The sequence below is a fragment of the Leucopleurus acutus genome (assembly GCF_964270905.1).
Source record: "Leucopleurus acutus genome assembly, chromosome: 20".
Taxonomy (NCBI): Eukaryota; Metazoa; Chordata; class Mammalia; order Artiodactyla; family Delphinidae; genus Leucopleurus; species Leucopleurus acutus.
In genome coordinates this window covers 11492404-11517012 of record NC_139162.1, presented here as the reverse complement: position 1 = coordinate 11517012, position 24609 = coordinate 11492404, and the positions used below count along the sequence as shown (strand labels likewise).

Sequence of the window (24609 nt, the reverse complement as noted above, 5' to 3'; positions counted from 1 at the left end):
GGGAGCCCTCACCCTCAATGGGTGGGGAGGTTCGGTCATCCACACAGTGAGTGATGGTCATTTTGACCGTCTCAGATCGCAGAATGTTCTTTTGGTACAGGTAGACCCACACCTCTCCAACGTGGGTTTCTCTGAAGGTGCCATTTGCACAAGGAATCCATCTTGCCTGCTTTCCGGAGGTGCACGCTTGTAAAACAGAGCATGATACAGCACAGTAGGAGAATTATGGTTTCGGTACCACACCTTAAAAACGCCTTTCAGAAGTAGCAAATTATGGATAGATCTTGACTATACATTTTTTAAAGAAAATTTTAGGCTAATGGTAACCCTGGAAATCTTAAAAATAACAGCAAAAACCAACGTACCTTTTATATTTGTATACCTTTTAAACTTCCAAAAGTATCTCTAAGTTTATTCCATTCTCTTATATTCAGAAGAAAATATGTATCCACCTGTCTTGGTCATATATGCTATACCTGTTGACATAGCTTCCAAAGCATTATTAAATAGAGACTTAAAAGAAACCCTGTTTAGTAGGTTGTATTCTAACTTAACATGAATTAGTATTTAGGTTTGTGTGTGTGTGTGAGTGACTTGTGTAGGGTGATGTGAGTGAGTGAAGGGCCTGGGAATGTGTCTGAATGACCTTACAAGTGTGTGTGTAGGGATGGTGTGGCTGTGTGTGAGCGTGTGCATGTGTGAGTGTACACATGCCTGGGTTAATGCTTGAGAACTTGTGTCATTGTGTGTGTCATGACTTGTATGAGTATGTAGGGCGATTTTGGATATGTGCGTGAGCTTATGCATTGTGTGAGAGACTTGTGCAATGACTCTGTTCTAAAATTTATTTTAAATAAATAAATTAATATGTACTTAAATTAATCTTCACAAAAACCCTTAGAACCTGTTCTTAGAGTGTTTGTTTCTTGTAAACATGGAAATAGATGCACAGAGCGGTTAAGTAAGTTGGCTAAGAGGACATGGCTAAAGGCAGAGCCCAGCATCGGATCTAAGCCCCCTGGTTCCAGGAAGTCCCCCTGCGTGCTACCTGTCATGTTGTACTGCTTCCCTGGGTGCACATCAACATGTATTGCGGTTCATGCTTAATCTATGTAGATTAAACACAGAATTTATGGCTTAATAAATTGCAATTGAAACCAGCAGGAACATTAAAAATATATTTAAAAATCTGACAGATGGAATTCCCTGGTGGTCCAGTGGTTAGGACTCCGTGCTTTCACTGCCGAAGGGCCAGGTTCAGCCCTTTTTTGGGGAACTAAGATCCTGCAAGCCATGAGGCACAGCCAAAAAAAAAACCTGACAGAATCTTAAACAATGTAGTTCTATTTTTACTGTAACTAACTTTAAGTTGGATCAAACCTACACATAAAGGTGTACATAAATTTACATACGTGCCCACACTCACACCCACACAGTCATTTACACACATTCTTTATGTGTAAACTAATGTCGTTGTACAGATCTCCCACACACATCTAGACATGCATATACTCACATATCTCAAAGCCACTTGTCACACACAGTCTACACACAGACACACACACACACACACACCTCCTCACTCATTCATCCATTCACAAGCACACTCACACACCTACTCTCATAGACCCATAGCATCTTTACACACGCACCTGCACACTCATAAGATCATTCCTATACTCTTTACACACTCACACCTTTCTTACTCACAGACACAGACACAGACACAGACACACACACACACACTCATCTAGAAGCCCTCCCCTTGTCCTCTGTGGACCTGCAAGGAAATCTGGGTGGGGGCTGACTGAGGCTGACGGCCATCAGTCCCTCGATGGAGGTGAGGATAGAACTGCAAAGGGAGCTGTCCTCTATGTCCCCATGTCTTGGGGCAGAAACCCAAGTGGGAGTGGGGTAGGGGTGACAGTTGTTAAGGGCATAAATATTTATTAAGTTGCTTGGACCTAAACCACTTATTGAGCAATAGTATTAAGGAAATCTTTTGATATCAACTTTTTAAGAATATCAACTGGGGCTTCCCTGGTGGCGCAGTGGTTAAGAATCCACCTGCCTATGCAGGGGACATGGGTTCAAGCCCTGGTCCAGGAAGATCCCACATGCCATGGAGCAACTAAGCCCGTGCACCACCACTACTGAGCCTGTGCTCTAGAGCCTGTAGGCCACAACTACTGATCCCACATGCCACAACTACGGAAGCCTGTGCGCTGTAACAAGAGAAGCCTGCGCCCTGCAATGAAGAGTAGCCCCCACTCACCGCAACTAGAGAAAACCCGCACACAGCAACAAAGACCCAACACAGCCATAAATAAATAAAATCATACACGCCACTTCAGTTTGGGGCATGTTGATATATTCATTTGTTTATGTTCTACTTTGTGTTGAAATGACTCTCAGGGAGAAAAGTATAAAAGATAATTGTTTAAAACCTTTAGTGAGAATCAGTACTTCACTGTACAATGTAATTTGCCATAGGTTACTAGTAGTCAAATAGAACTACTATATGATGAATTTAAATAAGATCCACAATCCAGTCTTTCACATTGTAATTAAAAAATATGAAAAGTCAAGTCTAACAGGAATCTAGGAAAATGGACACAGTATCTTTTGCAGCAGATCAAATAGAAACAGTACATGTATCCCAATACATAGATTCATTCTTTAGAATTTTAGGTGTAGTCACTTATATCTGCCCCCTTTTAAAACATTGTTCAAGGTCTGTTAAAGAATAGCCTTCTTTGTCCTTTTCTTTTCTGATTACCAATTAGAATTGTTTTTGTTTTAATTTTATTTTTAAAATTCCCTCTTTCTCTAGATTGTTACTGATTTGAAATGCTTAAAAAATTAAATACCTGTTTAAATATTCTTTGAATAGATTCCTGTGAATCTATAAAAATGCTAAAATACATATAAATTTAATTGGCATGGAGAGATGCCCATTATTTATTTTTGAATCCTTAAAAAGGTTGTAAAGTAGCGTGTACTTTATGATTACGTTTATGAACATAATACATTATACACACACACATATATGTTTATAGTGGTAATGTTTATATATTGAAATTACAAATTATATTTCTTCTCTATTGTTTCCTATATTGTTTGATTTCTGTACAGTGCATATCTATTTTTTATAATCAGGAAAAGCAGTAACATTATTTTCAGTTAAAATTGGGAAAATCCTAAAAGCAAAACATGAAGTTCCCAGTCTTAGTTTTAAAAAAGGAGGTGGCAGAAACTTCATCAAGAATATATTCTTGACAGGTTTTGTAATTTATTTATTTTTTTATTCTGGGGTGAATGAGAGCATTGGTCTCGATATAACTTTTAATTTAAATTCTAAAAAGCATCAGTTATTTGATCAGGGCTATTTGAGTTGATACCAGAAGCTCTTCAACTTTTTTGTTCAGGGTACCTTAATGTATTTCAGTAATTTTTTCACAGTGTCCTAAGCCAAAAGATATAACTAACATTTTCATTTAAACAGTGGCTTAGTTCCAGGCAACTTTATAAGTGTTTATGTCCTAACAATTTATTTATTTATTTATTTTAATTAATTAGTTAATTTATTTATTTTTGGATCTTCGTTGCTATGCGTGGGCTTTCTGTAGTTGAGGTGCACAGACTTCTCATTGTGGTGGCTTCTCTTGTTCCAGAGCACAGGCTCTCTGTGTGTGGGCTTCAGTAGTTGTGGCTTGTGGGGTCTAGAGCGCAGGCTCAGTAGTTGTGGCGCACGGGCTTAGTTGCTCTGCAGCATGTAGGATCTTCCTGGACCAGGGCTTGAACCCGTGTCCCCTGCCTTGGCAGGTGGATTCTCAACCACTGTGCCACCAGGGAAGCCCTGTCCTAACAATTTAGAAACCTTTTAAAAAGTAATTTATACGTATATTACTTTTATATTTTTTTAATTATATATAAAAAATTTGAAAAATATTTTAAGTTTATTTTTAATGTAGTGTACAACCTTTCAAAGCTTGGGATCAGATCAGACATGGCTACCCTTACTTTTGTTCAACTTGATTTCACATGGTGTTACTTTTTAACAACTACTAAGACTCCAGCTTCTCAAAGATAGGACATGATTAAGTGGAATGTATTACTATTTAATGTTAAAATTTAACCACCTCAAGCCAATAAGTTGCGCAGTGCTGGACAGATGTCGAGTATGCCTGTATTTCTCTTAAAAATTTAAAATATCCTGGGAGCCCCTGTGATTTTGATTCAGCATCCTAATGCACCCGGACCCACTGCTTGGAGTTTGTGCATCTATACTGTACCTCTTCAACATTCCTGGATGTATACACCAAGTGAATAGAGATGTCCCTCCCTCCCACTTCCTTCTTTCCTTCTCTCTTCTTTATTCCCTCTTCCTTTAAATATTCAGTATAGTAAATCAGTATGATTAAATGTTGTTATTTTATGTAAACTATTGATGTTTCTGGCAACATATTGAATTAGTGTTATGTCACTAGGGAAAAGAAAGGGCTATGATATAGTAGGACATGTTGAAAATTTAGCAGTCACAGCTACCTGAGAATTGGTTGAAACCTGATGAATTTATTGATCTAAGGTTTAGTTTTGTGATTAAGGTACCATAACGACAAATGGAATGACCATTAGTCACACTGTATTTACTCTTCAGGTTACTGTTGACATTCTTCTTTCACATGATCATGTATAAATTGGCAGTATTTTGTGATTTCTCAAAATGAATAGTAGTAATTGTATCTGCACCTTCTTTTAGGTGTTTGCCCAACTATTGCGAACACGGTGGTCGATGTTCCCAGACCTGGGACACCTTTCACTGCAACTGTACAAACACTGGATACAGGGGAGCAACTTGCCACAACTGTAAGCCACACACACCTGTGGTTCTTTCCTCTGTCCTGATTCCCTTATTTATTTCCCTTTTTTGTTGTTGTTGTGTGTATATATGTCCATCTGTGTACAACCCTGGATCTTATTAGCATTCAGTTGATTTCTAGTTTATTTTTAGTCCACACTTTTCATAAAGTAGTCAAGGTAGCTTACAGAAGCACATAAAATAAAGCAAGAGAGAAAAGAGTAAGAGAGCTGGTAAGGGGAAAACACGTGTAGAAAACAAAGGTAGCTAAGGATAAGCATAAAATACAGTGCAGAATAGGTGATCCTTCAATTCTCTTGCAAATCCATTAATAAGGATGATGAGAATAAGGATGGTAGAAATGGAATTAATCATAATAGTTAATTTTATCGAGTATTTTATAAATGCCAGGTACTGCTCTAGTATTTTACATGTCCCAACTTATTTAATTCTGCTGACCACCTTAGTAGGTGGGTGTAGTCATTGTTATTATCCCTAGTTTACTAGGTTACAGGGAGAGATTAATCACCATGCCCAGAAGCTCCTCGAATAGTTGAGGCACAGTGAGAATGTGAACCCTTGCAATTATGCTCCAGAGGCTGGGACCACAACCAAATACTCTTTTCCTGTGTTAGAAGCCGTTCATTTTTTTCCTGGTGAAAAGTTCTGCATGTGTCATAAGACTCATGTCATTTTCTTGTCTACTTGTTCAGGACGTGGGTTGGGGAGACCCAAATGCCCATTTTTTCCTTCCCATTTTTTCATATTGTTGCTGACATTGCTGAGCAGCTTAACTCTCAGTACTATTGGCCCGTAGCCATGACTTCAGGCAAGGGCGCTAGGTGCAGTCCCACTCTCGTCTCTTCACTGTGCACTGCTTTGTACTCCTGCTGGAGTTGAGATTGGAATCCTGGGCTCCCACCCCTGGAGGCTCCACAAGGGACTCTCAGAAGTCCTGCCTCAGGGCTGGAAAGGGCATGAGCAGGGGCCGCGGGACCTTCTGGCCTCACCCTCGTGCCTTCACCACTGCAGCCAGTCTTTCCTGGGGCATCAGCTTGTGTGGGTTGGAGTGCCTCTTAAGAACAGGAAGAACGCGTGCTGTCACTCAAGCCAGGGCCAAGTCACTTGTCCCAAGTCACCAGCAGCAAAGAGACGGTGTATTTTAATTCTTCATATCCGGTATCATCCCAATTATAGTAACTAACTCAAAACAGAAAGCTAATAGAATGTGTTTTAATTGACTATTTGTTTATTTTCAACTGTTATCAATGACTAAATACAAATATAAACACAAACATCTCTGAGCCAAAAAAATCAGATGGTGAATAAATAACGTATTTTCATCTGTGGCCCACAATTTGATCCAATCATTGAGTTAATTTATTAGGTTCTTGAGCAGGTAGTCTAAAGGGAGCTGAAGGGTTTTGCCAATGACCATTCTGGGAAATGGGGCCAGGATGACAAACCCAATTATAATGAAGCCATCAGTATCGTTAGCCTGAGTTGAGGGAGGGTGAGTGATGGGGGTCTTTTAATAGGTTTTACTAGAAAATAATATGTTAAACAGTCATGTTATAAAAAGCCAAGTAATACACATAAAGCAAAAGTACTCCCAATTACCCTCATGCAAGTGTGTGTCCTTTCTAATACCAGCCCTCTCTGCAAAGTTATGTTTCTATCCCAGCCTCTTTCAAAGAATTTATCAACGCATGTATGCGCGTATAGTAATATATAAATGAACCATTTTCATATGTCCACTTCACTGCACAAAATACAAATGTGACTAGAAACCAATCCATCTTATATTTCTGTCTGTGTAATATACAATAGCCATAAAATAAAACCAAGAAACTGTGGAGGAGTAGAGAAGTTAATATGTATGATTATCTAAAATCTCTGTAACATTGAGAAAATTAGTTACATTATTTCATATGATCTAAAAACTCATTAACATAATTTTGAAAATTTAGAATAGATCAAAGAATGATATTCAGGGGATGGTTTATTTCTCATTTCACAAAGTTAAAAGCTTGATGGAAATCACCATTCCATTTGGCCAAGTGTTCAATGAGATGAGTGCATCATATACGGTTGTTAATGTCAAACCTTGTACATGGCAAATATATAACTGTGTGATTAAAAACATCCAATTATGGATCAAAACACACTGAGACCACTTGAGGGCATATATTTTATATTTCTTCTGCTTTGAATTTTAATTATCTTAAATTCTTATTACAGAGCATTAGAGAAAGTTTCTTATGTAAATTACTTTTAAGATTATTCATGAGAAGCTTTGTAAATCCTATTTGTTTTATGGAAAAAAGGATTTTACCTATAGATAATTTTATGTGAGAAAGGAGACTAGTTAACGCATTATTTAAAACTTTTCTATTGCATAATTTTTGAATAACAGCAGATTATTTAAGGAGATTACACTATTGTGCTTCACATGTTAGGTTATTACAAGGTGATACTAGAATTAGAAATTCCAAAATGGTTGTCAAAAGATCCATTTGGATGCATGTCCAAATGGAAGTCACATTATACTTATAAGGATCTTAACATTTAAAACACCTACCATCTCCTTTGTTGTTTTACCGAATGTAAAAATGAACTAAATTTTTATTCTCATATTCCTTTAATCATAAAAAGAAATGCCATAAAATACAATCTCATTCTTCCTTTTTTCTATCTAACCTTCTTTCAGCCATAATAATTTAAAAAATGAGTTTTGTTTTAAAGTGTGTGTTACCTTTTCTCCTGGTCAGTAATGTACATACAAATTTCAAGACTTGGAGTATTCTGTGTCCAAATTAAAATTAAAGAAGTTAATTTTATACTATTTCACTTATGATGCTACTTTTTTTTTTTTTTACAGCTATCTATGAGCAGTCATGTGAAGCCTATAAGCATAGAGGAAATACTTCAGGATTTTACTATATAGATGCAGATGGAAGTGGTCCCCTGGAACCATTTCTTCTATATTGCAATATGACTGGTGAGTTAATCAATTTTCATTTAATAGTTAAATTTTAAACACACAAAATTAAAATGAAACAAGAGGTTGACATAATTTGCAACTTGATTAAAATGTATATTGTTCAGTAGAAGAACTTAAAGTAAATCTTTAAAAAATAGTTTAATGGTGGTGATTTAAAATGTCATTATTTTCTATGCATGTGGTATCTGTGTAGAACATCTAATAATAAATGTATCTTATTAAGTCCCAAAACAAAGAGGATAGACTTTATTCCTCTTAGAAGATTGATACACACCATATGATTTCACTTATAAGTAGAATCTAGAAAACAAAACAAATGAACAAACATAACAAAAGAGAAACAGACTCACAGATACAGAGAACAAACAGGTGGTAGCCCAAGGGGAGGGGAGTAGGGGGATGAAAAGAAAAAAAAAATGTAACAACTGTGGTAATGAATGCTAATTAGCTTGTTTATGGTGAGCATTTCACAGTGTATATTCATATGAAACCATCACATTACATACCATAAATATACACAATTTTTGCCAACATAAAGTGGAAAAATATTTTAAATAATAATAATAAAAGAAAAAAGATTGATATACATGAAAGCTTTGAAAATATTTACTTTTTAAATTTGGGCATAAATGAATTTTATTCTTGAATTCTTTACTTACATAAACTTAAAGAGGAATTAATAGTCTTGGAATATGTGTTTGATTAAATTCAACATCCATTCATGATAAAGAGAAAATGAAAGCTCAGTAAATTACCAATAGAAGAAAATTTACTTAATTTGTTAAAGAGGACCCATAAAAAAACCTACAGCACATATCACAGTTTATTGTGAAATATTGAAAACTTTACCCCTGTTACCAACATTAACACAAAGATGCCTGCTATTATCATTCTGTTCACCATTGTTTTGGAGGTCCTAGCCAGTGCAATAAAGCAAGAGAAAGAAATGAAAGATATATGTGCTGGAAAGGAAGAACTATGACTCTCATTATTTGTAGATGGCCAGGTTATGTATTGAGAGTATTCTCAACAATCTACAGACTAACTATTAAAAGTTAGGATGATCACTAGATATCAAGTTAATGTAAAAATTAATTTCATTTTTGTATACCAGCAATTAAAATGAAATTTTAGAAGATTCTATTTTCAGTAGCATCAAAAACCTCAAATACATGATAATAAATCTTAAAAAAGATGTGTACAACTTTTATACAGATAAGTGTAAAATACTCTTGAGATAAATTAAATCCTAAATAAGTGGAGAAATATGAAAGTTTCCTTGATTGGAAAACTCAATACGGTGGTGTAAACGTCAGTTCTTCCCAACTAGGTATTGATTCAGTGCAAACCTTAATTAAAATTTCAGCAGTGTGTTTGTTCGTTGGTGTAATTTTTTTCGTGAAAATTGGCAAGCAGATTCTACAATTTATCAGTAACTTTGAAGGGACAAGAAGAACCAAATCAGTCTTAAAGAGTAAAGTTGGAGGACTCAACTCTACCAGATATGGTATAGACATTATATTGATAGGCTAAGTAAAACAGCATGTAATTGACACAAGGATAAACAAATAGACCAATGAAGCAACATAGAGAATCTATCAACAGACTCCCTCATATATGGATAGTTGATTCATTGCAAAGGTGGCACTGATGAACAGTGAAGGAAAGATGGTCTTTTCAACAAGTGGTGCTGGGGAAAATTGTCTGTAAATATTGTAAAAAAGACTGCTGATCCCTTCACCTTCAAACACAAATAGATTCTAGATGAATCGTGCAGTCCAGTGTAGTGGCCACTAGCAACAAATGCCTATTTAGATTCACATTTAATTAAAATTAATATAACTAAATGACTTGAAACAAATTTTACAAGTTTAAGTTAATTCATTAAAATAAGATTAAATTAAAAGCCAATTCCTCAGTCTCACTAGCCACATTTGAACTACTCCATAGCCATCTAGTCCATCATTGGAAAAAGTTTACATTGGATAGCGCTGTGTCAGGAAGTCAACATTTCATGGAGCAAAATAAGCAGAAAAAAGGAAATATGAAATTGAAGCAGGAGGCTTGGCAGAGGAGGATTTACTACCTAAAATCTGGCAGTGAATATCTAGGGAAAGAGCCTTCCGGGCAGAGGAAATAGGAAGTGCTAAGTCCTGAGAGAGGTGATCTCACCAGGTGTGTTCAGAAAACAGCAGCAGATAAAGTGTGACTGGAGTATGGTGAGTAATCTGGGAGTAGTAGGAGAACAAGAGGGAATCAAGTGGGTGGGGGCAGGAGAGGAAGAGTCATGGGTCCTTACAACGTGTAAGGTCTCTGGTTTTTACCCTGAATGAGCTGAGAAGACATTGGAGAGTTTTAAGCAATGGTAGATGCAATCTGACTTCCTTTAGTAAAATCATGATTGCTCCTGTGTTGGGAAATGCCTGTCTAGGAGCAGGGGTAGAAAGGAGTTAGAAAATGTGTGTGTGTGTGTGTGTGTGTGTGTGTGTGTGTGTGTGTGTGTGTACCAAATACGTACATACATATAGATTAAGATGTATATGTATAATAGGAGTTTGGAAGTCTGTTTGGAGACCAAGTTCAAGTAACGCAAGAATCCAGGCAAGAGCTGGAGATGGTGGGTTGTACTGGATGATACAATGTAGATGGTGGACAGAGATTAAATTTTCTCATTGAATATGTGTGAGGAATGAGAAAACAAAAGGAACCAAAAAACTAACACCACATTTTTGGCTTGGGAAAATGGGAGTGATTAAGTTGCCATTATTTGAGATGTGGTCAGAGAAGGTTTGAAGGGAAAGATAACGAGCTCAGTTTTACACATTTTGAGTTTGAGATGTCTGTTACACATTCAAATGTGGAACTGAGAAGCCAGTTGAATATGGGAGCAACAGTTCCTTTGTATTAATGTGTAATTTTGAAAACTGCAGGGTAGTGGTAAAACCTTGGCCACAAATATTCAGGAAAATTACTATAGAATGTGTCTTAGAGATTTTTCATATAACACAACCAGGTGGCTTCTGTTTGCTGTCACCATCGTTGAGGACGCTACCTGTCTTAGTCTGTTTGGTGTTGTAGTTTGTAGCAGAATGCCACAGACTGGGTAGTTTATAAACAATAGAAATATTTCTCACAGTTTTAGAGGATGGGAAGTCCTAGGTCATGGTGCCAGCATCGTCAGGTGAGGGCTGCCTTCCAGATTTCAGACTTCTTGTATCCTCACATGATAGAAGGAGCTCTGTGGGGTCTCTTTTATAAGAGCACTAATTCCGTTCATGAGGGCTCCTCCCTCTTGACCTCATGACCTCCCAGAGGTGCCACCTACTAAAACCATTACCTTTGGGGGTTAGTGATTCAACATATGAATTTTAGTGGGGGACACAAACATTCAGACCATAGCACCGCTCCAAATGTCAAAGCAACCTGAGACAGCTGATGACTCTTACATGTTTATCTCCTCAAATGAAATTCCCCAGTCGGCACAGCACCGACTTCCAGGTAGTGCCCTGAGGCAGGAGGGTTGGGGTGAGACGATAAAATCAGTGTTTTTAAAAATCTTCCCGTTTGATGCTTTTGTGCACCCAGGTTTGGGAGTAGCTGTTTTCGACCTGTGGTTCTCAACCTTTAGAGAACACCCCGCTCTATTATGTGAGAACTGAACATAATAAATGTGAGAAGACTTCACAGAGAGAAAAGGAAAATTTTGCAAATGAAAGATATGGATTTAAGTGTCAAATAACTTTCTGATTTTTTCTGTTTGTGTTGTGAGCGAGATTTAACAGTCTATCACTGCATCCCTGTGAATCCTGCATTCCCACAAAAGCACCCTGAACTATTCACATGCACATGCTTTATGAAGTTTTGATTCTGCAATTCAGATGCCTCTAAGTATCTGTAATCTTTAAAGCTTTAAGTAACATCGCGCACACAGAGTTCTCATTATCTGTGATAGTAATGTTCTGTAAGGCAACCGCACACACTTGAATTAGTGAATACGGAACCATCGCTCCCAGGGAATTACAGTAAGATTAGGTTCCTGCGTGCCTCTGGCCATAGTGTTCTCATCAACTGATCAATATATAACCTTGTTTTACTAGTGTTTCAGACTAAAGACACCTTATTTAACACATACTGTTGATTCATTAACATTGAACTCACAACCAATAGCACCAGAACTCTTACCTGAAGGAAGCTTTTCTATCACATGTGTTCTCAGAAGGCACATCACAGCCTTCCTGTGCTTGGGAACCCTGGACAGCTCTTCAGCTCTATGCTTGGAGGCCACTTTAAATAGTGAAATCACCACGCACAAAGACCATGGCACAAATAGGATACGTGTTTACAGTATGAGAGCTGAAGCAAGGAGTCAGAGTGTGGCTCTGTTCAGCTTCAGCTGGGCAGCTGCAATTCATATTGGGCAACTCGGTTTTTTTGCTTTGTGTCTACAGACGTACAAGAGCACCTCAAGAACTGATTTTGGGATTCATATCAATTTTAGTGAGTAGGCAGATTCACAAATGATGAGAATCTGCAGATAATGAGGATGGACTGTATACACACACATGCACGCCTACATTATGTTTACTATGCATAATAATTCAGTCATTTATAGGCCATGTACATTTTTCATGACCATCTAAATGGTAGGGAAATTATTAATTTCATTTTATTGAATGAATTATTTCATTTCTATTAAATCAACATTTACCTTGTCATATTACTAATATGCCTATTTTAGTTACCTGAGTCTCACACCTCAACCCTGCAATTCGAAGAAGTAGATTTATGTATATATACACACACAGAGGTTAAAGGTGCTTTAGCAAAATTATCAAAAAGTATTGATGAAAAAGAGGACATTCACAAAACTTAAAGCCATTTGAAGAGCAAGCAGTGGACAGAGACACAGATAATCCAGTTAGGAAACAGGGAAGTATCTTCAGAAGCTCCGGAATATTGAAACATATTCAAACAAAAGTGACAGTCCCAGAGTGTAACAACCCAGTGAAAAATGCACATTACAACTTGAAACTTTGCTTACTGATGTGGTTTTGCAAATGTGGAAACCAAGACTCAAGGAGGTTGACAGAGGCAGACTAAGGAATATCATTAGGGATAGATCAAGACATCAAACCTTGGTCCCGTCTCCTAGCCTGAAAATGTTTCCACTAGAAAAGGCTACATTCTACCAATGTCTCATTGCTTGTAGCCAATAACATATCCTCAAGGTACAGAAATCAGGTATACCAATTATGAAGGCAAGCAATGCTGAATTGGCAGCTTGCAAATGTGTAACTGAAAAAAAAAAGTTCTTAGTCTAGAATTACTGTCCAACAGATGATTCCACATGGATTTAAATATCTTTAAGCATTACAAGCTAAAAGATGCAATGAAAATCCCTTTTGAATGGATAATTTCCTAAAATATGTTAAAAACTGAAAATTCTTTCTAAGCAGAATATTCTAAATATAATTTAAAAATAATTGGGATAATATGAATCCCGGTGGTCGTCTCTGTTGAAATGTATAGGGCTTTTTTGTTCTTCTTGTACGCTAAAGCCATTGCCTTCTCTGTAAAGAAATAGTTTTATGTTCAAGAAATGTCTCAGCATCAAATATTGTACTGTAAGGACAGTTGTTTCAGCACAGAGAAATTGTTGAGAGGTATAGCTGTGGCTTTTTAATTTTTGTGAAAATAATAATTCTATGGGGTTTTTAAAAAAATACCATTCCTTATTTTTTATTAATTTATTTATTTTTGCTGTGTTGGGTCTTCGTTTCTGTGCGAGGGCTTTTTCTAGTTGTGGCAAGCGGGGGCCACTCTTCATCGCGGTGCACGGGCCTCTCACTATAGCGGCCCCTCCTGTTGTGGAGCACAGGCTCCAGACGTGCAGGCTCAGCAATTGTGGCTCACGGGCCTAGCCGCTCCGCGGCATGCGGGATCCTCCCAGACCAGGGCTCGAACCCGTGTCCCCTGCATTAGCAGGGGACGCCACCAGGGAAGCCCTAATTCTATGGTTTAAAGTCACCTTTCCCCAGTGCCCCACTACCAAGACTCCTGGATTTAGTTTCACTGACTCAGTAAGTTTAGAGACCAAGGTCTACTCTATTAAATCCAAGCTCCCCATGTGATTCTGAGATAGAGGCCCCTGAGACCCTTTCATGAGAAGTCTGGAGAGTGTTAAGACTTCCCTGGTGGTGCAGTGGTTAAGAAGCTGCCTGCCAGTGCAGGGGATACAGGTTGGAGCCCTGTTCTGGGAAGATCCCACATGCCTCAGAGCAACTAAGCCCGGGCGCCGCAACTACTGAGCCTGTGCTCTAGAGCCCGCGAGCCACAACTACTGAGCCCACGTGCCACAACTACTGAGCCCGTGCGCCTAGAGCCCATGCTCCACAACAAGAGAGGCCACCGCAACGAGAAGCCCGCGCGCCGCAACAAAGAGTAGCCCCCACTCGCTGCAACTAGAGAAAAGCCTGCGTGCAGCAACAAAGACCCAACGCAGCCAAAAGTAAATAAATACATTTATTAGAAAAAAAAAAAAAGACATAATAGCAAAAGTATCTTTACTTTAGGGATTTCAATAGTAAAGACCTTCTTAATAGCTATGAGAGTTAATAACTCACTATTGTTATTCAAATGCAGCCTTGTTTACATCAAGTTTTGCTCCAGGATGCTAGCTTTTCTTTCATCTCCCAGCTTTCCTTAACACAGCACTTCCTACCCACTCTTACAGTCTTTATCACCTCTATCACCCGCAGCTATTAATCCTGAAGGAACACATACTCTGCAACTGTGTTGCTTAAACAGCATGTTTTTTCTTTACACTGTTATCACACTAGAAAATAGCAGTCAGCCCAAGATAAATCGAGTTCTTAATCACTCAGTTGCTTCACATACAATCTATATGTTAGAAATCGCTTTCAGGGAGAGACACCAGTAAACCCAAACTGCCTTTCAATGTTTTAGTATATATATTAATTTCATAGGTTTTCTGCTGTCTTTTCTTATTTCCTTGTGTTTCCTTACCTTGACAACTCTCTTTGCACTTGGTAAAGGATAATTTTCAAAAAAATGACATCACGACTCTCACACAGATAGAAAAATAAAAGCTAAAAATCACATTTTGAAGATCTTGTTTAGTGTTTAACGTTATTCCTGAGGAAACTGGTAAGATGTTACAGTCAGTTCAAAGAGGATCCAAAGAACAGATATATCCATACATCAGTAATGCTGAAGCGACTGGGCCAAGGGAGGCAAAACTGGCTTCTTCCCTAGTGGAGGAGCCCATCGACCTCTACCAGGTTGAATTTGCTGGTCTGTAGACAGAATTACTTGTAAGGAAACAATGCCTTGCTTGCTAAGCGAAACAAATAGCAAAAAAACTGGAAGTCTGTGTTAAAGGATAATTTAATGTAAATATGTCTTAGAGATAGTGGATTTCCCTGGAGGGATTTGAAGCTTATCTCCCCCAGAGGTATTTACCTACATTGTAAAACCTAAGAACTTGACCGCCCTCTCCTCAGAGATTTGTTGCATTGCAGAGTTCCTCTCACACTCTTTGTCGGGGTGGAGACGGTGCCAGCCATCCTCTATAAGCTCCAAGTCTTGTAATTTGGGGGTCCCTCTCTCGTGGTGCAACTCCAGTAGGCTTAGGTGCATCTGGCACTCACTGCATCTAGAGAGAGTGAGAGAGTTAAAGATAAATAGATACAATGTGTATCGAAGGCAAGATAACTTGTTAGCTTGCAAGTGGGATGTCTCATACCCTTCACAGTTTCAGCCTTATCATTATTTTGCAGTTGCATCAGATGTCTCCTATTTACAAAGTTCTAAAATAGTTAAGAGGCAATGAACATCTCAGAGCCACCACAGAATCACAACCAGATAACCTGGAAGGCTGTGCTCTAGTCTGGACAACACTTTGTTTTTATTCATTCACATGTTTATTCCTTCAGTGACTAATGTCTTTTTCAGCACTTGCCAAGCCCACGTGCTGGAGATACTATAGTTAGCAAATCAGAACCTATCAGTGTAGTTAGCAGATCAGAACCTATCAGTCTTCTAATAGTGGAAAAACTGATAGATTAAATCACAAAATACTGAATTACGCATTGTGAAGGCTACTTTTTTTGTAGTTGTAATTTCTAAATAGGTATTTGTAGAAATATCAGATAACACAATCACGTCCGAAAGAACAGTAGAATAGTTTGCAGACGTTCCTCTGTTAGTAAAGCACATGCGACTTGGAGCATGGACGCTGGGCTCTCATTTCCATTGCTCAGAATCCATTGTGATGCTTTCATTGTCTCTGCTTTGCCCTGGACATCTTGATTATCTGATAAGCACGGCATCCCGCGTAACTTCCTCCTTTGTAGCACTTTATACTAGAAAATGAAATCACTTACAGAAAGTATCATATGGAAATTTTAGAATTTCAAACGGAAACATTTCTCTGAGCAGCCCTTTAACAGCTGTCATGCACCTATGGCCTTGGATTTCTTACAATACCTTAAGAGACCTTACAAGAACACAGCGTGTTCTTCATGACCCAGTGGATGCTGAGCGATAGGGAAGTCCCTCTCAGGGTGACCCAAAAAGCAAAGAGACAAAGGTTTCAAGGAGGTTTATTGTCCTGCTCTTTCAGCAGCTACTCAGCCGGAGATGAGCTGCTTCATGCACGCCATTGATTCCCCACAAGAAAAGATGAATCATTCTGCTGAATAATAAAAGCAGAGTCCAACAGAGGCTAGGCTAACGGATTTGCCTGGTTAATAATCTTAAATTTCTAATAGTCAAGATTGTGTGGCTAAAATGATAGAATTTCAGACTTAATATATTGCCCCCTATATTCTGCCCTTTTTTTTTTTTTTTTTTCCAAATTTGGAAATGGAGGCTGAGATTTCGCCTGACTTTCTTAAGGGCACAGACACATGGCAGATCTGCAGCTCAGGTCTCCTGGTGATCTCTCCACTGTACTGCTGTCTGGTCATCCATAATTAATTTCATGAGCTTATATATCATGTCCTCTTTAAGGAAAATAATTTACTGTTAAAGCGCTTTGGTGAGCTGAAATGCAAGGTGGAAATAAAAGTAACAGCTATTGTTTCAGAGGAAAATAATGATCCACGTGTGGAGGGGAGTAAGGCTGTCAAATTTGCCTCCTGTCTCATTTATTTAACAGGCCTCTCTACTCAAAATTCTGATGACCAGGAGACGGGTGGGACTGAAATTTCTTGTTTTGATTGTGTTGATCCATGTGAGTGTATTAGCTAAAAAGAGGCTGGCGGGGATGTCTACCTACTCTTTTCCTCCACTTTGGAATATTCTTCTTAATACAGAAGAGTTATGTGATTTAACAGCACATTAATAGCAGAGTTTTGACAACTTCCAATCTGTTTCTCACCTATTAAATCGGAGGTCTTTTTCATTAATGTGTTCTTGAGTCTGCATATATCACAGTAAATATAATAAATTTATTGCTGGGAAAGTTGAAGGATACATACAATATGCCATCTTCTGTTACAAACCTTGTCGGATTTTTGTTTCATCTAACTAGTTTTGGTAATCAGTATGATTGAAATGTTTACAGACATTCAGATGCTAATAGTGGTAGCTCTAGCACCTACTCAAAGATACATTATTTCTTGTGTTAGTTGAGTTGCTGATGCTGTACTGCATGTTCAAAAAAGTAACTTCTGGGGCTTCCCTGGTGGCGCAGTGGTTGAGAGTCCGCCTGCTGCTTCAGGGGACACAGGTTCGTGCCCCGGTCTGGGAAGATCCTACATGCCGTGGAGCGGCTAGGCCCGTGAGCCATGGCCACTGAGGCTGTGCGTCCGGAGCCTGTGCTCCGCAACAGGAGAGGCCACAACAGTGAGAGGCCCACGTACCACAAAAAAAAAAAAAAAAAAGTAACTTCCTATTTGCATTGCGTAACTATGCACATCACATGATACCAAGATGAATATTTCAGATTTGATTTTAAAAGAAATAGATGTATTTCTGGTGTAATTTCCTAACATCTGTGTCCGATGGATATATATTTATGTGTGTGTTTGTGTGTGTATCATAATCATATTATATATAGTTTTGTATCCTGCATTCCCCACTTAAATATTTTGTACATTTTCCCATGTTATGAAAAAATCCTCTATCCAAAACTTGGTGTAAAACAGAAATAGACGTACACTCATAATTAAAAATTGTCTGAAGGGAGGTATATATACAGGCCATAAAAGTTTGACTTTCTTTTTGCTGGCAGCATACAATAAGACTAGACAAGTCATTGTTTACATTATGTCATTTAAAATATTTTACAAATTCAAAGATACATTTTTTTTTCATATTGTAACATCTCTGAATTCAGGGTGCGTTAACAATCAACAATATTTTAGTTATAATAGCATCATTTTTTTCTTTCTTGAAGAAAAATAATGACGCATCTTCTAAAAGCAGAATGTCAGATTTGATGAAATGCACCACAAATTTTAATAATCAGTTTTCTTAACATTTTTCACCATGAATATTTTCTGGCTGAATTAATATGAAAAAGTAGAATAAAAACGCTGCAAATGCGTGGCAATCGTATAAATTTCAGGGAAAAAAGTCACTTTACTATAATTTAAAAGTTTTAAGAATCCATTTGTGTTGATTCTACCTCTCAGAGAGGTTTGATGACTAGAAAACTGACTCAGATAAAAGGTGATTTTGATTTTCTTTATTTATTTTAACTTTTGCAGACTAGTGATGGTCTCCTCTCTTTCTTCCCCCATTTCTGCATACAAGAAACTGCGTGGGCCATCATCCAGCACAATGGCTCCGATGTAACAAGAGTCCGCAGTACCAACCCAGAGAACCCCTATGCTGGATTTTTCGCCTACGTGGCCAGCATGGAGCAACTGCAGGCCACGGTTAACCGTGCGGAGCACTGTGAACAGGAGCTGACCTACTACTGCAAGAAGTCACGACTTGTAAATAAGGAAGGTAAGTACATCGGGGCGTTTGTCCCCCTACACACGTCGCACAGGGTGTTTTACTTAACCAGCTCCTGCGGAGTTTGAGTCGGCCGAGGTGGAGGCCTAGAGCCACCTAGGGTGTGGGCTCCCTGTGTCTTTAGCAAACGTGTCGCAGTCTGGAAGTCACAGAGATGCTGTTGTCTGAAGAAGAGAACAAGGTCAGTTCACGCTGAGCTTTGTTCAAAGCCTTGATTGTCTTTAGAGTCTCTGCCTGCCCTTAATCAGAGAACTGCACAGAGAAGGGCTTTGTTCTGACACTCGATGAATGCGCGGTGTTGATCCCTCATAAAGGGCAAGTGACACATATGGTTGGTTTTTACCATGGAGAAGAGTTAATAAAAATATGAATTCGTTTTCTGAAAGTGACTATTCTGTGTGACTCTTTCACGGGTTGTTGACAGTTACCCTCTGGGTATAACTGAAAATTAGAACAGTCTGCTAGAAACAGTTTTTTTTTTTTTTCAGCAGCTCAAAGAGGAATCAGAAAACCATGTTTAACTCTTTCTTTTACTCTACTTTTAATAACCAGTCTGCTCCTAAATTATGGTTCTGGTCTTGTGTTTTCTCCCTTTAGAGCATCTCATTATGTGACAATATCTTGAGTCCCACCAGCTCTGCCTTAGTGCGGGCTTTAATGACCTAATTTATGAAGTTACTGCAAGATCTTTCCTACTGGCCTCTCAGCCGGTCATCAGTCCGTATCTCCTGCCCACCCACTGTATCATCCAAAAGATTAATCTTCATGAAGAGAATTCACCTGTAAGAAACACACTGCTTCCATCACAACACTTTACTGTTTAAGAAGCTCCAGGGCCTTCCTAGCTCTTCTGTCCAGTACGGACTCTTCCGTCTGGACACCTCAGCTGCGTATTCTGGACTCACTTGCCTATGAACCTTCATGCCGCTCCCCAGCACACTGTTTTCTAGCAGCAGTAATCAGGTGTATTTTTCTTCGGTAGCCAGAGAAGATTCTAAGACATCTGCACAATACAGCTGCTTTGTTCCCTCTCATTTGTCGTCTTAAGAGAGGTTGGCATTCCAGACAGAATGACAAGAACTTTAAAATGAAATGTGTTTCATATGTGAATATCATGTGTTATGTGGGTCATGCAGAAAAATTTTGAACTCCTGGTATGACCTTTGAATCTTTTGTTTCCAGTTAAGCCCCAATCCTATTTACTTGTCCACCCACTTAATCCAGTCTGATCATTTTCTCCCATATGCCTGAGTTCCACTCCCTCTTCCTCCTTTTCCTCCTCCTTCTTTTTCAGAATGTTCTCATTCAGCCTCTTAACCCCTCCTAACTCTTCTCATCTTGCTGGTATCCCCTCAAATCTTAACCCCCTGAAACCCCAATCCCATCTGAGACTGACCATCAGATAGTTGTAGTGCAAAGAGCATAAGATTTAGAGGTGGGGAGAGAGATCTGGGTTCAAGGTCCAGGTCTCTTGTTGATTAGGTACAGAACTTGGATAGAAGAGTATTTCTCAGTCTTTGTTTCCTCGTCACTGAATTGGGGCCAATCATACCAACCTCAGGGGGGCGTGGTCGTGGCTGGGTGGCATAACACATACAAAGTGCATGAAGTGAGCTCCTCTCTTCCCAGCTCTCCAGTGCATTGTGGTTAGAGTGAACCTTCCAGTTCAGTATGCAGCTGATTGTTCATTATTAGTGAATATTGATATTGGAATCTAAAAAAGAAAAATAGATAAGCAAGTACAGAAGTGTATTCTAAGAAGAATGAGAACCATAATTTTAGAAGGGAAAATGAATGTGATGGAACAAAATGAACTGAGTTGCTTAACTAGAGAAGAAAGGAAAGGAGAGACAATCATCAAAATCACAAATGAGTCAAACTCTGAAAGAACCAGAACATGGAATCCCCAAGAATGTTAGTGAGCGAGCACCACACGAAGTCAAGGGGACAACAAGGAGTGTGAAGGAGTCCCAGGTGTTTGGCAACCACTAGTAAAGAGAATAGTCAACTCTAGAAGGCTGTAGAACAGATGATGAGGATAACTGTTAAATACACAGATTTTCCTCAGGTCTGTGACCCTAGAATTCATGTAGAATGGATCTGAGGTGGAAAAGAGGGAACAATTTGGATTTCGAGGTCACAGTAAGAAATGTATGGGGAAGATCAGGAAGGTGGTGTCAGACAAGTTAAATTTACAGTTTCAGATCTTGAGAATATAGCAGCTTCAAGTAATAATGGTGCCATAACTGTGGATGAATAAAGGTCAATGTATATGAAAATGTTTCCGGCAACCTGTGGGTCTGCAGCTCAGCACACTGGAAGGATGCTCAATACGAATACTCAAGCCATTTGGGATTTTAACTGAGAATAGAAATGATCTACCATGATCTCTGATACTTTATCATTTTAATTTCAACTTTAAAATTTTTTCATGCTTTTCTTAATTCTTCCTTATACTTATGTAAATTCTTTAGGACACTTCAAAAAGTCTTGGAGGAAACTGAAGGTATTTGGTATCTTTAAAACATTAAGTGGTTTCTACTTTGTAGGGAAAATAGCAAATTTATTTATTTATTTACTTATTTATTTATAATTTATTTTTGGCTGTGTCGGGCCTTAGTTGCGGCACACTGGATCTTTGTTGAGGCACGCGGGATCTTTCGTTGAGGCGCAGGCTCTTTTGTTGCAGCACACAGGTTTCTCTCTAGTTGTGGTGTGCGGGTTTTCTCTCTCTAGTTGTGGCACACAGGCTCCAGGGCTCCTGGGCTCTGTAGTTGTGGTGTGGGTTTCAGAGTGTGTGGGCTCTGTAGTTTGCGGCACACAGGCTCTCTAGTTGAGGCACACAAGCTCAGTAGTTGTGGCACGCAGGCTTAGTTGCCCCACAGCATGTGGGATCTTAGTTCCCTGACCAGGGATCGAACCCGCGTCCCCTGCATCAGAAGGTGGTTTCTTTACCACTGGACCACCAGGGAAGTGCCAGGGAGATGGCAAATTTAGGTGCGAAAATATTATTCAGTATTTAGGAATAATGATTTATTTTTTAAGTCTATGAACACCTAACCTTTTAAGCAGTATGTTGAAATAGATCTACTAAATGCTTCAAGCAGATTTCACCTTCAGTTGATCAGTTAATCATGCAATTAAAGAAGATGAAGATTCTTGATATTAATTAATGCATAACACAAGCTTCCAACAACTCCTTGTTTTCCCGGCATAGTGGACAGGAATGTATAGTAACGCTGGGAGAGAGGTTGTTTGCATCAGCACAGGTCCAATTTAATAATAAGTTTTTATGAGCTTTGGCATTTGTAAGTAAGGGAGAAATTAGTAAAAGTAGGGCTAATGGCAGCAACTTAAAAGGTTTGTAAGTCAATGGAAAAATGATCAAGCACCTTTGAGGAGCTGACTGATTTGATGTCACCTTCTTCTCATGCCGTGATTCTCAAGTGACTATGAGTTTTCCTCTCTAACTTGTTTTTTCCCTAAGACAGATTGCCTGCATGCCGCATCTAAATGTTCTGTCTATTTGCTCTAGTTCCTTGGCATCATGTTTAGTCTTAGCTCTGTGAAGGAGCTGGTCGCTGAACATTCATCATAGAGATAAATGCATTTGGTTAAGGGAAACTTTGTTTTTGAGTGGAGTATCTGCTTCGGGCGTAAAGATATCTCAGTGTTATTTCTGTAGTCTTCAAATAAGTAGCCAAGCCATTAAGTGGAAGAAAAAATACACACTTTCAAATATATCTTAAATCATAGCAAGGGAATGCTGTAATATGCCTACTGTTTAATAAACACCTAGTTTATTTTTAGCCAATAAATATATTGAGATAAATCACTAACTTTACATAGCATTTCATAATGTTTTAATGGGCATTTCATGATCTCAAATCAATTTTGATTCTCATATGTTAATTACTGTGGTTTATAATTTGATGCCTTCTTGTTTCGAAAAATTATTTTGAACAAAATTACACGTGTGATCTGCTCTCAATACATTTTTTTTTACTATTATGCCTGAATTAAATAGGAACTGCTGGTTTCTTTTCTACTCAAAGAAAAATATATCAATCATTTAAGCTTAAATAATGAAATATTTTTTAAAAAACTTTCTTAAGGAAATGCCATCAATTACAGTGTTGGGAATATCACTACATCAAATCAATCTTTCTCCGTTTATTCTTTTTAATGACTTGGGAAGGAGGGAATTATACTGGATGGAAGGGTTGGGGTATAGAACAGATGTCACATTTCTCACCTTTGTCTTTCAGATGGAACCCCTCTGAGCTGGTGGGTTGGAAGAACCAATGAAACACAAACTTACTGGGGAGGTTCTTTACCTGATCCTCAAAAATGTACTTGTGGATTAGAGGGGAACTGCATTGATTCTCAGTATTACTGCAACTGTGATGCTGACCGGAATGAATGGTGATTTCCATATGATTTCCTTATGCAAAATCAAGTTTATTATTTTTTTAAATGAGTCACTCAAAACATATATAAGTAGGCAGATACTAAACGAGGTAGTACAGTGAAGAAATTAAAGGTACGTTTTGATGAAATGTATTACAATCTGAATTCTAAATGGTAAGATCACTATCTTTTTATTTGAATTTTTTGGTAATGGATCATGAGTCATACACCTTTTATTTCTGTAATATGATGAAACAGAGGCATCTGCTTCATGTCTGCTTTTCATTTTAATTCAATTATCATTCTCTTTAAAATTAAGTATAATTAAGAATTATATTATTCTCAAAATATATTTACAGCCTTTAATTACTAACACATCTCTTCAACAATCTGCCTATAAAACCTTTAAATATATAAACTTAGAATTTCCCACAATTATTTAAACATGTAGCTCTTTTATTTTCTTAAAGGATACACTATGCTATGAAAAACTAATATTCCATTTATCATATTTTGAAAAAGGAAATCTATACTATTTAGGGATTTGAAAATCGAGCTTGAAATATTCCATTTATTCATTTGACATTACATTTATTCATTTGTCAAACATCAAAGACTGTTATATCAAAAACCAGATTATTTTAGAATACCCTAAAGGAGGCCTCTATATGGAGTCATTGATTATACTCTTATTGTTATATGTTCAGTATGAAGAATATTGTCTCTCTTACTCAAGATTTTTCAAAATTTCTACTCCTTTGGGAGATACATTTTTTTTTTCTCGCTGCCTTCACAGAAAATGCCCACACAGTAATAATGTATTTTGAAATGTGAATAAAAAAATTTTAAACTAATCTAATCACCAATAACTCTCCAATGTCTGCATGACATTTTGTTCATCAAAAATAATTTTTAAAAATAAGACTTCGAAATTTTTCATATTAAATTCTGCTTATGCTTAAGTAGCTTGCATAGAACTAACCTAACCCCAGATAACATTTGTAATCCCAGGAAAACTATTTATTAAAAACACCTACTGGTAGCAAGTGGAGAATAACCAAATGTGGGCAGAAACTACCAGGGTTGGGAGCCTTCAAACCTTAAAAGAAGGGAACTTAAGTGGGTGAGATTTATGTTTATGTGCCTTTTCCTTGAGGCTACTCACCAGACCACCTACCATGGAGTGGCTAGAACTCAAAGAGAATACTAGATTTTTTTTGGCGGGGGGTATCAGAGGAAAGTTCAGAGCAGCCAGAATGACTAGAAATTGATTTCTGGACATGTCAGAAAGGAGAAAACCACTTGAGGGGAGACCACTATATCAACTCCTCTCAGACCCCTGACC

The 24609-nt window shown here is 38.1% G+C and overlaps 1 protein-coding gene across 6 annotated transcripts in view; it reads left to right on the top strand.

The window, feature by feature from the left end:
• Positions 1–24609, top strand: part of CNTNAP4 (contactin associated protein family member 4) — a gene marked incomplete at both ends in the record, with an annotated part of 261875 nt that overhangs the window by 185201 nt on the left and 52065 nt on the right. For all 6 annotated transcript variants that reach the window (XM_082862478.1, XM_082862479.1, XM_082862481.1 and 3 more), the window contains 4 exons: positions 4763–4869; positions 7743–7862; positions 18648–18845; positions 23123–23279. In XM_082862478.1, coding sequence (XP_082718604.1) covers positions 4763–4869; positions 7743–7862; positions 18648–18845; positions 23123–23279 — 582 coding nt within the window. The remainder of the gene's footprint in view (positions 1–4762; positions 4870–7742; positions 7863–18647; positions 18846–23122; positions 23280–24609) is intronic.